The sequence below is a fragment of the Cryptomeria japonica genome, chromosome 4 (assembly GCF_030272615.1).
Source record: "Cryptomeria japonica chromosome 4, Sugi_1.0, whole genome shotgun sequence".
Taxonomy (NCBI): Eukaryota; Viridiplantae; Streptophyta; class Pinopsida; order Cupressales; family Cupressaceae; genus Cryptomeria; species Cryptomeria japonica.
The window spans coordinates 649,871,955-649,888,493 of NC_081408.1; the positions used below are offsets into that span (position 1 = coordinate 649,871,955).

A 16,539-nucleotide genomic window follows, 5' to 3' on the forward strand; every position below is an offset into this window, starting at 1 on the left:
CTAGAATCTAAACCATCTCTCCTTTACTTACTATATATTATTTGCGCGCTTACTATCTGCAGCCTGGCTAAAGTCTGTACGATTGGTATTACACACATATGCATGATATGGAAATGTAAAGTGAGTAAAAACGGAATTGTGAACGTACAAAATATCTAATGAGTAGGATGAGGTGGAGGAGACTTATGCATGAGAGGAGGATTTTAGTGTCCATGCTTTGGTGGGGGCTTTACTAGTGGCTTGGGAGGAGATTTCTTCAAGGGAGGATGGGGTTGGCCATGGGGATTGAAGATGGGGGAACCTGGCTTGTCAAATGGAGGATGAGGTTTTTCATGGGAGAAAGAAGTGGGGTGTTCATTGATGGTACGAGGAAGCACCTTACCATGCACTGGTGGAGGCTTGGGAATGAGGGGTGGTTTCACTTTGGGAAGGGGAGGAGATTGATGAGCATTAGGGGGAGAAGAGAAGTGACCATCTTTCATGGGAGGTTTCTTTGCAAATGGAGCCTTGTGAAGTGGAGGTGGTTTTGGAATAAATGGAGATGCGGGGTGTGGTTGTGGCTTTGGAAGTGGAGGAGGCTGAGCACCTTTCATCGGAGGCTTCTTCTCAAATGGGGGCTTGTGAAGGGGTGGGGGCTTTGGAACAAAGGGAGAAGGATGGTGTGGTTGTGGTTTGTGAGGTGGCGGAGGAAGTGTAGGAGGGTGAGCTCCTGGTAAAGGCTTTCCATTGTGGTGGAAGGGAGGCAATGGTCTCTCCGATGAACACACGGACACAAATGCGAACAAGACGATAAGTAAAAGGGAATGATGAAGAGCCATCAACATTGTTGGTGGTGAATTGAAATGGTGCAAGGGTTGAAGAGTATTTATACACAACCAAGTGAAGGCAAGGTAAGTAGAAAGTTCCAACACGTGCTACTGTTGATTCTCAACTGCTTCATTTTATCTCTCTCGGTCCACAATAAACAAATTAAAAAGAACACTAATAGTTATAATAGTTATACGTGGCGTGAAGGACAGAAAGGTCAAGATTTGCGAGTCGGAGATTGTCCCACAAAATTGACTTGTTTTCACAGACGCGCGTATGATAAATTTAGTGTCTTATTCAGACACCAATTATCGCGGCGAAATAATCTTTCGGCATTTCACAAAGTCCAAATATTTGGCAGTTTCAACAGTTTGGCCGCGGCTTTAGCGTCTCCTTTAGGGAAAGGGGAAGACATTCTCACAGCTTAAACTCCACGAAAGGGAAAGTGAACGTTTGGCCATGTGAACATGCAAAAGATTTGGATCCACCCACAACAGCGTTTAGAAAACGTTTAATGGACTGTCTTATATTCTAAATCCTTGCCTTTAGCTTTCACATGTTGAATCGGGATGCTTTTTTTGATTTAAAAGGATTTTGATATTCGCACAACATTTCTAGACACGGAATATTGCTACACTTACGTTACCCTAATTCTTTATCCGCGTCTTCATTAATAAATTTGTATTCCTTTCATCGTACATTAGGCACATATTGAAAGAGCTAAAAGAAGTCATTCAGATGTATGCAACTCTCGGCCGAGGGCTTACGGTATCTAAATTAAAACAAAATCATTATAAAAGATACAACTCAAGAAAGGGAAAATGGATTCTAATGAAGGATAAATGTTTGAAGATTGTTAGCAACAAGAATAATTAGGCTCTTATTTTTTTATCTAAGTATGATTGCACGTGATATGTTACCACCATGAATGACAAGGAACCCTCAAAAGATAAGCTATGAGTGACACGTAGTGAGGAGCAACATAATAGGAATATGTGTTATTTAGAAGGTATGGGAAAATAGTGTAGATCATTGTCACTTGTAATTTGCATGATACTAGAAATGATAAGTTATTGAATTTTACAATCTAAGGCTTGACATTCAATAGTGGAATGGCTATGCATTTGATGATGCACACAAATTAAATAATTTTCATCATTTTGTTTATAGTTTTTCCTTCATTTTGTTCAATGGAGAGTAATCAAGTTGGATTTAAGAAGTGCTAACAATATGCTCTCTCATTTACATAAAATTTAGGAGTAGGAAGCAATCCTTTCTCTTCATGGGAGGAAGACATAGATGCATTAGACAATGGAAGAGGGTATGCACACAAAGGAGGAGGTTGGAAACCTAAACCCTTTTTGGAAAAGTGTCATCTTGTGAGCCTCAATGATTTATTCCATACATCTAAACCCTATCAACTATGTCCATGTTTAGAAATAATGCAAACACCAAGTCCATATTATTCTTCCCAGTCAAATGTAGGATCTTTAGTGGGTGTTAAAATGTGAAGAGAGGGCTCACTCTTAGTTTCAAATGGATTGAAGTCTAAAGAGCCTCAATCATTATCAAGAAAAGTGTTAGAAGGAGAAGTGGTAGCTTAGATAAATTAAACACAAGGCTCCTTCGAAGATTCATATTTGGATTGTAGAACTTTATATTCTCCATTAAAGGAGGGTGTAAAGTTTAATGCACCACAATATTTCTCTAAGACAACATTTTCAATAGGACAATATGTTGTAAAAAGAATCATAGTTTTGAAGATAGATATCCATCCTACTTCTTCTTGGGCATCACTATATGAATTAGGATCATCCTTGATTGTGTAAATTTCAATTTCTTGTATGAATTTTATTGTGTGGTGAAGGGTAGAAGGGACTACTTGCACAACATGAATCCATGGTCTACTTAGAAGAAGATTGTATCTAAGGGTATCAAGAATTACACGTATAGGCATGGGTAAAGTCATGAATCCCAGCATAATAGTTAATGTGGTTCTACCTACTAATTGTCTAGCAACATTATCAAAGCCATCAATAGAGAGATTGAATTAGGTTGAATTAGAGAGGTATCCATATCAATCTTATGTAACAAGTCTATGCTAAAAACATTAATACCTAAGCCATTATAATTAAGGTATACTTTATCCTATATTCATTAATGTGATGTATAAGCATGAGGGAGTCATGTTGATTCTAAACTTCCAAAGAAGGCAATTAATCTTACAAGAACACAATATTCATCTTTGTTTCATACATAAGAGATCAGTTAGCCTAATAGAAGGCGATAAAAGTACCTTATGTAAGGCTTCTTGGATCATCCTATGGTATGTAGGTGAAGTTTGAATCAAATTCAAAAGGGAGATATTATCTAGAGTAGCATGAAGCTACTCAAAAGGATCATGTTCCTTACCAAAATGTTGTGAAAGATGAGAGGATGGAGAAAAAATAGGTTAAAAAGTAGGAAGAAATTGTTATGAGTATTATATGTGCAGGCAATTGTAGGATAATGGGATTGTTGAAACACTTGTTGGTTTATCCTATTTCTTCAAGTGAGGTGTCTTATCAAGTTTAAAAAATAATTGGGAGGTAACCTAGTTGGACTATTACCACCTTTAACAATGATCACTTTCTTGTTTTGAGTACATCTAAATTTGAAAACTTTAGGAAAAAATTAAATCTAAAATTGAAAACCAAAAAATATGCAAGTGTAAGACATGTCAGGTTCACCAAAATGAAATGGTTGGAAAATAGTCTCTTAGCCTAGGGACATAAACTAAGATCTTAATTTCCATATCACCATCAATCATTGGATGAAATAACCCACAAGATCCAACTTTATTCCTAGAGGAGAGTTGGATACTTTGTCCTATTGGATAATCTTTTAATTTGATTTGATTTGATTTGATGTGCTGTAAATATGTAATGAGTAGATAGGAAATTTAAAATTTTCAACATAAATGGTAAGATAAATAAATAAAAAACCTACTCAAAAGTACACATTTAGAAATGAGATGTAGAGAGGAACCTATTGATGAAATGTGGATTTGAAATTATTGGACTAGCGAGTTGGGAAAATTAGTCTTGAAAGTGCTTTTGTTAGCTAAAGATTCTAAATTCTATATGAGAGGGCTCTCTAGATTTGTCTCTGTAAAACTTAAATGAAAAGTGTTAGAAACTAGATTTGGGTAAATTAATCATGAGGTTTCTACTTGCTTGAAATATAAAAATGTCCATCTCATTCTACTCTATGCAAATCTACCTCTCTGAGAACTACCATGTATGTAAACCACAAACATAGAAGAGAGAAAAGGGTTATGTTCTACAGGGGCTTGCCTAAGTCAAACCCCATGTTGGTGTTCCCACCTCCACAACAACAATCATGATATCAAAGGATAACTTACCCCTAGTAGTGAAGAGTAAAAATGATAAATGAAATGTTGAATTGACAAGATTATACCTTATAATTGATTAATGTGGTGATGTAATTCTCTTTAGATCAATCCTCCAAGTATTGATGCAATGAAATCACAAATCATAATAAAAGCCATCATGAAATCACATTTGAAGATAATTTGCAATGCTCCTTGTACTCAAACCTTCTCTTGATTGATTAGGACCCTTGAATTCAAATGATAGAATGAATTAGGATTTGTGAATGATAAATGATTAACTTATATAGGGTTCTCAAAATATTTCCTAATTTAGGCTAGCTTCCAATGATCAAATGAAATTATCAGGATCACATTACAAATGGTAGGAATCGACACTTGCACATGTTCAAACTTAGGTGCCTTTTAGAGGGACTAGGGCATTAGGTACCATAGTCCACTCAAAAAGGGACTAAAAAGGGCATTGGTAAGGTATGAGGGGCCAAGACATATGATATAGTATCAATCTTGACATATGACTTGGTCTCAAACTTGACATGTATGATAGAAATATAATAGCATGTAGCCCCCAAATAGACTTGAAATGACCTATAAGGTCACATAGTAATGAACTGACCCAAAAAGAGTGAAAGTATTTTGGGATACAATTTACAATAGTACACTAAGTATATATGAATAAATTCATAAGATGATTAAGGAAACAAATGGTTTCTTTGTGTTAAACTTAGAGCTATTCAATTTTTAAGTGAGGGAGGTTGGTGAGAGAGTGTGAATGGGGGTTTCTAGGGGAATGGAGAAGGAGAAGCAGATCTAGGTGAGGATGCAAAATACAATAAAGAGGATGAGGATGAGGATGATGGCCATTATCAGTGTCTCAATTTTGTGGCAAGCATTTTTCTACAGATGTTTCAACTCCTTTTCTTTCTACTGTGAATTTTTCTCTCTAGATGAGTAATCGAGTAGGGGGTGACTGTTACCTACCATGTTTGGGGCTTTATTTTGGAGCCATCTTTTCTTTGTGCCAAGTTATGTTTAGTAGGCTTTTTTCACCTGACTATGTTTTCTCTTCTGGTTACCTCTCGAAGGATGTTGAGGTCCTATTTGAGATTATTCTTTCTATTTATCTTTGTTTTTTTTATTATTTTGGACTTGCTCAAGCTAGAGGTCTGTTTTGTAGTTGTGGAGCTTACATGGGGTGTCCTTGCCTCCACTACTAGCACATATTTCTTTCAATGAAACCCCCTTGGTTTCTTAGTTTCATTTGGCTTACCTCTTCCTTTCCATGGTTATTCCTAGTTCTGAAACGATATTTGGTACAACAATTGCATTATGTGTAGATGACCTTCCTTCAAGTGCCATGACATATCCTCCTACTGATTTTTGTTGGTTTTGGGTGGTCGGGGCACCTATTTCCCCTCCTTCATTCTTACCTTTCGGTTTCACTATGGTGATGTTGTGTCTTCTCCTATTTTTTTTTATGCATGGATTTTTAATCATTATTGGAGCCTTGCAAACCCCTATCACACTGTTGGTGGATAGAGTTGCAGTGGGTTCTTCCTACTGTGTTGGGCTCCTACTCTATTCGTCTACCTAGGGTGGAGTTTCAGGATTTCCAATGTGAGTTCTTGTGTTTGTTGCTTTTGGCCCTATAAAAGAGTTGTCAGAAGAAAGATTTGTATATTATTTGCCATTGATAGATGGTCCTTTTCTAGATTTAGGTTCTTATACAAAGAGGGTAGCTGATGTTTCTGCTCCTACTACTAATTCTTCTATTTTGCCTACTACTTCCTCACTACTAGAGCCTTCTTCTTCTACTCTTGTTGGTTGTTGTTTTGATCTTCCATTGCCTCTATTGGTAATGATTCTAAAGAGGTTTTATGGTCTACATGTCTATAAGTTTAGTTGGATTGTTATTTTTTGGATGCAATATGGATGTTAAATGGTTTCTTATGTGCTCGCCTCTACTCTAGTTAGTTCATTGTGCATTTTAGTGTTTAGGTTGTCTTGGTTATTTCATTTATGTTCTATTCTTGTTACAACATTTTATAAATTATTTGTTATCTTTTTTGTATTTGCTTAGTCCATGGTATTTTGAGGGCTTAATCTCCAAGCCTATTTTTAATGTTTTTCATTTAAATGGTGTTTAGTTCAAATCCATAATGAGTTGGGGCCCTTTACCACTTAATCTAATTAAAAAAACAAATGTTCTTTTGTTATACAATATTTGAATGTTTCATCAATATTCTTTGGATTAATAAATCTAATCTATGATGGAATCTATCAAGTCATTAATTAATTATCTTATCAAATAAAGTCATTTCTCATGATTACTTTTAAAGTACATGTACATGAATCTTACCATGAATGATACTGTGAAATAGGGAAGTATGAAACTAGCTACAAATATAACCACATAAGGCCTTGGTCTTTAATTTAATCTACTTTTAATTCTAGAACTAGCCATAGCACAAAAGAGTTATAGTCACAAATGTTGATAGACTAGAGCTTCAAACCTACATAACCTAGTAAGGAAATTCAAAACATTTAGCTTTTATGATACCTTTGTAGATAATTTTAGGCATCATTCCATGTTTGTAGATTATATAGAGAATATTGAATGAAGTGGTTTTCAAAAAAATGTTAGACCCTCTCCACATTACTTTGAGGTATAGTATTATAGTTGTAAGGGAATGGTCTTAGGAGATTGAAGGAGCTAAAGTATTAGAAGATTGAGTTGGGCCAAATGCAATTTAACCTAAATTAAGTAATATGGATTATTCTTAAATTACAAGTTTCCTTAGTGAAATAAAAAACTCGATGATTATGATGTGAAAATTATTAGGGGACAAAGATTTAATGCATCTAGATGCTATATTGTTACCATAATTAGACATGGATTTTGGGAAATCAATTGATATGTAATTGTGGGGAGTTGGTTGTTGTATCTCTAAATAAGAGATTCTTGCTTGCTATTAAAGAGTAGAATTTAAATGATATTGTACCTAATTGATGTCACTTATACTACAATAAATTTCCTACCACTAATAACAAAATAGAGGCCTAGTTTTGAAGTTCTAGTTTACACAATTTTTAAAAAATTACATACAAACATATATAATGAGGAGATCATTACTATATATAAATGATTTTTTTCTCCAATTTTGTATGAAAATATTATTGTAAACCATTGTCTAAAATGCATATAGTATTATTAGAGGACCTACAATGAATAAGATTGTTAGATGGGTAATTTATGCCAAGAAAGAATTATTGCAATTGAAGGAAAATACACTGGTCCTCACAAATCAACTAGATATATGTCTTGCCCAACTCACTTATTTAATGGATATAATATTAGTCAAGAAAAGGATGGAGAGAAGAACAAGGAGGATAAATATGCCCCTATTTTACCTTATGAGAGAGAATTCAAATTTCTCTAGCATTCCAAAGACTGGGAAGTTGATCAAAATTTAGATTATAAACATAGGCTAGAAAAATATGAAGTTAAAGTTAATAGTAGTAATAACTCAACAAATATAACAAAAGTTAGGTGGAAAAGGTGAAACCATAAGTTGAAGTCGAGTGAAGGAGGTTAACTAGCCGAAATTAAAAGTAACATGAAGATCTTAAGATCAAGTTAAATGTGTATAAGTGATGCTAGAGAAATAAGACCCTTTCTTATCTTAAGAGAATAAGAATAGAAAGCTTTCAATGTTCATTAAGAAGAAGACAACTTAAGGGACAAAAAGTACATGATAGTGACTTCAAAAGATAACATAAGAGACAAAATGTGTGATAACACTTTAGATGGCTGAAAATAAATTAAAGATGTGCCTCACATTTATTTGTAGAAACACGAGATATTAGGGGAAGAGTACCAATAGCTGTTATAGCTAACTTCGTGCATACTAAGCTCCTAAATAATGCATCATATTTCAGTTTTTTTTTTCATTGCTTAATATGTGACTTAATTGCTTGTAGCTATTTCTTTAGCTTCTAGATAGTAATGATGAATGTTGTGCGATTTGTTATGCTTAATGATAAAAAAGAGGTTATTTCAAAGTGTTGTCCAATCGTTCGTTTTGAAAACCAAAATGTTTTGGACAATTGATACAATATTTAGACACAAATGCCCCAACAATCATTTGCTATTGGTATCATTAAAATTGTACAATTGATCTAATTACTAACTTTTTCCCAACTATTGAATATACCAATAAACAACTATTGATCCACTAAATAATTTTTTAATAAACTTTAATTAACAAAATTCAATATATAATTATTAGAACATGAACAATAACTCCAAAACACTCAAACAACAATTTTTTTTCACCTCCTCAAACCTTTTAAGAATCATCGTTTTGTTCAGTTTTTGTTACAATTGCAGTCGCGTCTCCTCGGATATAAATGTATAGAAATATACATAACGAACGCTGTTACAAAACTGTTAAAAGGTTATCATTTTTATCTCGCTCTAGACTAAAAGTTGAAATAGAATGACGGCAAGTAAATGACAGGCTTTGAATTTGCAAAAGTGAACTTAGAGCGTTATTTAAATCGATTTAACAGGCGTGGCTTCTGTGAATTTCCAGGCCTCCCCAGATGCAACGATTTCAAGACTAAATTAGTACGTTGTTTAAATCGACTTTCACCGTTCCCGCAATTGATAATCACGTTATGTAACATCCAATCCTTATTAAAATTCAAATGTAAACAACAAATATAAAATTGAACGGGTATTTAATAATTTGTTAACAGTATGGAAAGTACTCATCAGCATTCTAACGCAATAATCACCTTAAAAGATTCATTATTATAATATAAAACTATTTATAACATGAAAATAAAACCAACAACATTTCTGAGTAAGGAATTCATGTCTCCCATCGTCGGCAAAACCAACATGTTGTAGGTAATACTACTATAGATAGGTAGTATCTAAACCTCCTCTCTTTTACTTGCAATCTATATATTTTCCACGAAATGGCTATCTGCAACAAGAACGAAAAGAAAACTTAATTTGTCAGCAGCCTAGCTAAAGTCTGTTCGATTACAAACATATGCAAGATGAAAATGTAAAGTGAGTAAAAACAGAATTGTGAACTTACAAAATATCTAATGAGTAGGATGATGTGGAGGAGACTAATGCATGGCTGGAGGATTGTAGTGTCCATGCTTTGGTGGGGGCTTTACTACTGGCTTAGGAGGAGATTTCTTCAAGGGAGGATGAGGTTTGCCATGAGGATTGAAGCTGGGGGAGCCTGGCTTGTGAAATGGAGGAGTAAGAGGAGGATCAGGCTTTTCATGGGAGAAAGAAGTGGGGTGCTCATTGATAGTATGAGGAGGCACCTTACCATGCACTGGTGGAGGCTTGGGAATGAGGGGTGGTTGAGGCTTGTGAAGTGGAGGTGGCTTTGGAATAAATGGAGTAGCGGGGTGTGGTTGTGGCTTAGGAAGTGGAGGTGGCTTTGGCTTAGGAAGTGGAGGTGGCTTTGGCTTTGGCTTAGGAAGTGGAGGTGGCATTGGCTTAGGAAGTGGAGGTGGCTTTGGAATAAATGGAGAAGCGGGGTGTGGTTGTGGCTTAGGAAGTGGAGGAGCACCTTTCATGGGAGGTTTCCCTTCAAATGGGGGCTTGTGAAGGGGTGGAGTCTTTGGAACAAAGGGAGAAGGATGGTGTGGTTCTGGTTTGTGAAGTGGCGGAGGGTGAACTTGAGGGGGAGGCTTTTCATTGTGGTGGGAAGGAGGGAATGGACCCTCGGATGAACACACTGAGACTAATGCCAAGAGGACAATGAATATAAGGGAATGATGAAGAGCCATCGCCATTGCTGGTGGTGAGTTGAAATGTTGCAAGGGTTGAAGGGTATTTATACACAACCAGGTGAAGGCAAGGGCACTAGAAACTTCCTGTAATTCACACGCGCTACATGTTGATCCTTAACTGCCTCATTTCTTTAACTTTCGGTCCGTAAGAAACGTTGTCATTAGGAAGACGTTGTTGACGTGTCGTGCATGACATGAAAGTCAAGATTTACGAATCGGATATTACCCCACAAAATTCAGTTGTTTCCACATACGCGTGCACGATAAATTTATTGTCTTAATCAGTCATCAATTACGGAGTTGAAATATTTCAGTAGTGTATCCTTTTGAGGAAGGAAAGGACGTCTCACATGTGGCAGGAAACCGCAGAAAATCAACGAAAGGGAAAGTGAACGCTTGGCCATGTGAACACGCAATCGCCCACAACCGCGTTTAGATAACATTTAGTGGACTGTCTTATATTCTGAATCCTTGCCTGTAGCTTTCACATATGAAATCGAGATGCTTCCCTTGGTTCAAAAAGATTTTAATGTTTACACGACCTATCTACACACGGATTATCGCCACACTTATGAAATCTTAGCGGATAGGATTTACTAGTTGTATATCTTAATTTTGTATCTCTCATAATTCTTTTTGTCTTCGAACCATCTTGTGGCTACCTTTGAAGAAGTATTTATATTGTATATCTTAATTTTTTACTTCTTAAAATTCAAAATAACAATTTTGTCAATGGGCCTTTGGTCTACTGGTGAAATTGAATGGCTCCAAATAAGTCCACTAGAGATCAAGTCTTGTTGGGCTGTCATGCTCGCAAGTTTGGATCTCCATCAAAAAAAAAAAAATATAACAAATTTAAAAATGGTTTCTTTTAACATTTTTTCTTCTTAAAATTTAGCATAGAATTTACACATAAGTTTGATGGTTTTATTTAAAAGATTTCAAAAAACTTTAGATCTAACATACTTGCTTATATTGAGATGTTCCTAAAATATATGATTCTATTTTAGGTTTAATATGGGAACTATTCAACAACCATAAAATGCCTCGAGTACAAAATCATTATCTTCAAGAATGAATATTGTTAGTGATAAATATGGTATTATAGATAGTGATGGAAATAGCATTTCATGTGGTTCAAGTAGAATATCTACTGATACTTCTTTTTTAAAATAGGTAGATGAGGGTATTGATAGATCATATGACATAATATAGATAAATATGATAGTTTTTACAACTACCTTCAATTGTATTAGTCATCCATGGACGATGACAATGATGAAATCATTTATGATTTCTAGTTTAAGAATAAAGAACTTGACCCTACTGTTAATAAAATTGAGGTAAAAAAAAGAGGAGGATAATTCACCAATATTTGAGGATGATTGTATAGAATTTGCACATGACGGTGATGAGAAAGTTGGACACTAAATTAGTTTGTTAATTGACATATTATGCTCTTTTGTCTTTAATTTCGCCGAAGGCGATCCTTATATGAAATGAACGGACTAACTTTTGTAATCGATGGTCAATATCGCCTGAGTACCGATGCAAGACGATTGCAGTTGTTTGGACCGTCAGATGAGTTTCTCGCTCCACGCATTGTGATTTGATGGAATCGAGTGAAGCAAATCAATAAATGCTGATGGATGCATTGCTGCACCGACTCCAGTGATTTTAAATCCCGATAGCAGAAGCCAAACAGGGCAAATCATAGCCATTTTCTATTCGTACTCATGAAAATACAGGTCACTGGCAAATGATAATTCAAACCACAAAAGTTCTTCAAGCCACCAGAACTCCAAGTAGCCTGCAAAAATTACAAAGATCTTATCTCTAGCTGTAGAAGAACCGCCCGCCTTGTGTCTTTATCGAGGATAAAATCTGCTTCAAAATTGAATCGATGAAATCAAATAATAGATTTTTTCAGCATTGGCTATTAATTCATGGAATAATTATCTAAGACTACAAATATAACAGATGGCATCACATGCACCATAGGCATCTATTACCTATACTGCTAACAGATGGAATGGGTTGTCAATAACAAATATGGAAATTTGTCAATAACAAAATTTTAATTTGTTAGGAACACAATTATTTTATTATTTGTATTGCATGTTATTATATGTATCTAATAAAATATTTGAATTTATTTAAATAAATATAGCAATGTTTGAGAATATATTATCACTCTTTCACAAACCCTATTTTTTTTCAACTTTTTTTTAGACAAATTTTGTTGCTTTGTATTTTTTACCTTCTCATTAAGCATGTTATTTCTTGGTATTTGTATTATAGTAGAAGGATGGGAAGTTTTTATTTATTTCATTATTTTGTCTATATTAAATTATAATTTTATATAATTTTTGACAATTTATATAAAATCTTTTCAAAATTTTGATTGAATTTTACAATTAAAATCTCTAAATATAATCATACAACCATTAAATTTAGGCCTTACTCTCCATTAGATACTCCTATATATCCAATTTTTTAATTAATAAAACAAAAAATTAAAAAAACACACTGTAAATATTAAAAAAATGAGCACATTTTTTATTCAAAATGTTAAAAATTGCTAATGAGACATGTACTAATTACTTTGTTTGTAGTTTGGCTTTTGAAGAATGTTATTATTTTTAATTAAACATCTAATACTAAGAAATAATTGTCACTAATTGAATCACTTAAAGTATGTTTTAGATATAGTAAAGAGAAACAAAAGTATATTCAAGAGCACAATAAGCCCAAAGACTCTTATATTGTATTTTCCCAATTTCAGACCCTCAATAACAAACAAACCAAAAGAGAAGAAATCATTGTTGGAGCAAAGATGGTGCAGGCGGTCTCATGCAAAACTTGTATTATTTGGGGACACCAATCATTGTTATTATAAACAATCATATGCTCAAATATCTCATAGAAAGCAATTTCCATTTTCCATTGTTATTATATTTTTATTATCTTTCTCTAAACTTATATATCTATTTATATCTTTCCTTTCTATTTCCATCTCTCTTTATTTTTATCCCTATCTCTCCCTCTCTCCCTCCCTCTCACTCCTCTTTATCTCTTTTTATTCATATCTCTCTAGCTCTATCTTTGTCCTCATCCCTTTCTATATCTTGATATCTCACTCTATCTATATCACTCTGTCCCTCTCTCTCATTCACTCCATCTTTCATATTCTATATTTTTTCTCTATTTTTCTATATCTCCCTCTCACTCATAGAAGTAAGGGCTCTCTATCTCTATTTATCCATTTCTTTCTCTACCTCCATCTTCACATCTCTATATCACCCTCTATCTATATCTCTCCCTCTGTCCCTCTCCCTCTATATATATTGAGCTATCTTCCCTTCACCCTCCCATCTATCTCTCTTCATCTCTCACTTCATTTATACCTCATGCTTCATCGATATCTCTCTCTTTATATCTCCATCTATTTGTCTCTCTCTTCCTCTCTCACTTTATCTTCATATCTAAGTACTCTATCTTTCTCTCTCCCCCTCTATCTCTTAGAGACCAGTCTCCCTCTATCTAGCCATCCATCTATGTCCCTCTCTCTCCCTCTTTCTAGACCACTATATCCATAACCCTTCACCTATTTATATCTATCTCTCCATATTTGTTCATCTCTCTCTCTCTCTCTCTCTCTCTCTCTCTCTCTCTCTCTCTCTCTCTCTCTCTCTCTCTCTCTCTCTCTCTCTCTCTCTCTCTCTCCTTGTCATATCACTCTTCTCCTCCACCCAATCTCTACCTCCATATCTATCTCTATTTTCTGACCCCCTCTCTCTTTCTCACTCTTCTCAACTCTATTAATCCCTTGCAAAAAATCATCATTTTTTAAAGGACCTACTAATTAACCTCATATACTACACATATATGTAAAAATTAAAGCCAAGTTTTCCTTAACGAACCTTCCAAACCTCTTCGGCATACCCATTGCACACCAAAAATGCAATTGCTAGTTTTAAGGATTCTATCCTTCCTCAAGTGGGGATGACTTATAGATGGATACACTTCGTTATAGTATTGTTGAAAACAAGTGTTAGTGCAATAAATAACTTTTTTATTGAAGAACTTTCCCTTCATGACTACATGGATGGTAGTCATAAGAATGCATATAACTTGGTTCAATATATTTATTGTCTCCCTCATGTAGATTATAATTCAATAGGATCATATGAAAGTGTTGATGTAGAAATGAAGGTGGAAGGAAAAATGTGCCACAAGTTTGAAGTTTGCAGCACATGTGTTACACTAAGTTCCCAAGATAAAGATGAAATGATAGGACAATTTGAAGAATGTATTTCTTCACATAAAGTGTCTTATGGATCAAATTTTTACATTGATGGGGATTGCATTAGATTAAGTAAAAATGAGGTATGTTGGCTGCATTTTTTTCCTAAGATGAGAGAACTTGAATATGTATGGATGACACTCTTTTTATGTTTAAGTGTTTCACATGGTAGTAGAATAAATCTTGTGAAGGTATTGAGCAATAAAAAATATACTAGATTGAGGAACAACCAATTTCTAAAGCTTTGTATATGTCAAATCTTCAAAAAAATTAATCTGATTTCCATAAGAATGATTTTCCTTTTTCTAGTTGGTAGGATTATGAGTTATATTTATCATTACATTGTGAATTGAATGTATTTCATCTTTTTTCTCAATTAAATTAAATAGGTTAAGAAGTACGAAAATACCATGCTTTCTTTTGGGGTTAATCTGGGTTTTCAAGTTGTGTCATTATCTACTATAGAAATAAATGATGTAATACAATGCAATGTGATAGCTTAAATTATATGGTTTCCATGCAATGGAAAGATTGATGCTGGAGTTGGTTTTCACTATCTTAGAAGATCACAAGTTTCTACATGTGAAAAAGGGTCCACATTAGTTGCAAATGCATGAAGAAAATGGTAGCTTTAGGTTAATGGAGGTTAATATATTCTTCTTCAACAACGTGATGTTCGATAGAGGCAAGTAGCTCCATCCATATTCTATATATTAAAATTTTAACTTGCACTCCTCTTTTTGTTGTATTTGTTGTCATGTCAATTGATTAGAAACATTGTTTTGTATATATATTCATGTTGCTTTTTGTTTCATTCCTATACCATTTCATGCTTTGTTATTTCAATTTTTTAATCTAACTAGAATTTTATAGATTCTCATAGTGCCCACAAGAGGCCATCCTCAGCTAGAGCCATTATTAGGGCCTACATCAACATTGTTGCATCATTTATGTTTAAGGTTTAATTTATTATTTTTCATTATCTACAACTTGTACTATTTCAAATATTTATGTTATTCATAGTTTGAATTTTTTTTGTGGAAGGCAATTGTTGAGAAAATTATTGGAAGTTTAGTGTGCTCAAATATAGAATTAAATGGTACATTTTAAAGTATATATCATATGAATGACCATATAATAATAGACATAATATACTAAAGAAGATATATATCACATAAATAAGATATTCTTATGGGCCGAGATGACCTAATATCCAACATATGTAGGAATATAGAAAACCCTTGAGGTAGCGTAACACCATACAATACTCCTTATGGAATAAGCTACTACATTCTATATCTCCAAGAGATCCCAAATAAAGTATCATACTCCACACTTATATCACAATGATAATCACCTTATTTTATATATACCTCCTAATAATACAATGGAAGGGTAAATCCTAATGAAGGCCTACTCATCTATATATATAGTTTGTTAAAAAATTATTCATAGGACCTAGTGTAAATAACCTAAGGGATGTGTGCCGTATGTCGGTATCTCCTTGGTGCAGGAGCACCTGAGCACCTGAATGCTCAAATCCTAGCAGGTATAACATTTTATTGCAAATTAAGCATGTGTGTTTATTTTATGCTTATAATAGGTTTAATAGGTTTTTTTTGGGGTGTAATAAGGCTTGGAACTCATTTTTGTTTAAGAGTTTCCAAGATTTTTGTTTTTTTTGCTCGGCAGGCTAAAAATTGTCAATTTTGGGTCCAAATGAGCATTTTTGAATTTTTGATGTTGGAAAGCCTTGAAAGGCATTGGAGAATGTTTATTTAGTGTTTCTAGATGATTTTGAGTCATTGGTTTGAGTGCCAAGTCACCGGGAGTCAAAATGCAACTTTTTGAGCAACAAAAGTTGTCAAAAGTTGTCAAAAAGCTGTCAAAAAGTGAAAAAAATGATTTTTGGTGGTTTTGGTTAGTTCCAGCCTGTACCTATCTGTACAAGGGCTTCAAAAAGTTGGCACATGTATATAAACCATGTTCCAATCATTGTATGGGTTGTTCATTTCGGAAAATTAAGAGAAATACTTACTTTGCTCTCATTTTTGTGAGTTTTTAACTAATTTTCTGCACTTTTGAGAGTACAGTCCGTACCATGGGTCCATGAGTCTGTACAACTCCTGTTTTTCATTTCTATGATCTCTCTTGATGTTTTAGTAGTGATCTCTGATCTTTTCTTGGGGTTTGGAACAAGTTTTGTTTG

At 34.2% G+C, this 16,539-nt stretch overlaps 2 protein-coding genes across 4 annotated transcripts; both read right to left on the reverse strand.

Annotated features, from left to right (window-relative positions):
- Positions 1-203: 203 nt before the first annotated feature.
- Positions 204-818, reverse strand: LOC131047717 (early nodulin-75-like). Its single transcript, XM_057981517.2, has one exon. The coding sequence runs from the start codon at positions 816-818 to the stop codon at positions 204-206; it is 615 nt and encodes a 204-aa protein (XP_057837500.2).
- Positions 819-8,994: 8,176 nt separating this feature from the next.
- LOC131047674 (early nodulin-75) lies at positions 8,995-10,060 on the reverse strand. 3 transcript variants are annotated; one of them, XM_057981471.2, is made up of 3 exons: positions 9,742-10,060; positions 9,310-9,687; positions 8,995-9,192 (listed from the first exon to the last, which is right to left on the reverse strand). In XM_057981471.2, the coding sequence occupies exons 1-2, from the start codon at positions 10,025-10,027 to the stop codon at positions 9,344-9,346; spliced, it is 630 nt and encodes a 209-aa protein (XP_057837454.1). In that variant the 5' UTR covers positions 10,028-10,060; the 3' UTR covers positions 8,995-9,192; positions 9,310-9,343. The 3 variants fall into 3 exon arrangements, with proteins under 3 accessions (XP_057837454.1, XP_057837453.2, XP_057837452.2); XM_057981470.2 differs by having other exon boundaries at positions 9,718-10,059; XM_057981469.2 differs by having other exon boundaries at positions 9,310-10,057.
- Positions 10,061-16,539: the final 6,479 nt, after the last annotated feature.

Coding starts and splice junctions, on each gene's coding strand:
- LOC131047717 (XM_057981517.2), bottom strand. CDS start 818: ATGGCTCTTCATCATTCCCTTTTACTTATCGTCTTGTTCGCATTTGTG.
- LOC131047674 (XM_057981469.2), bottom strand. CDS start 10,027: ATGGCGATGGCTCTTCATCATTCCCTTATATTCATTGTCCTCTTGGCA.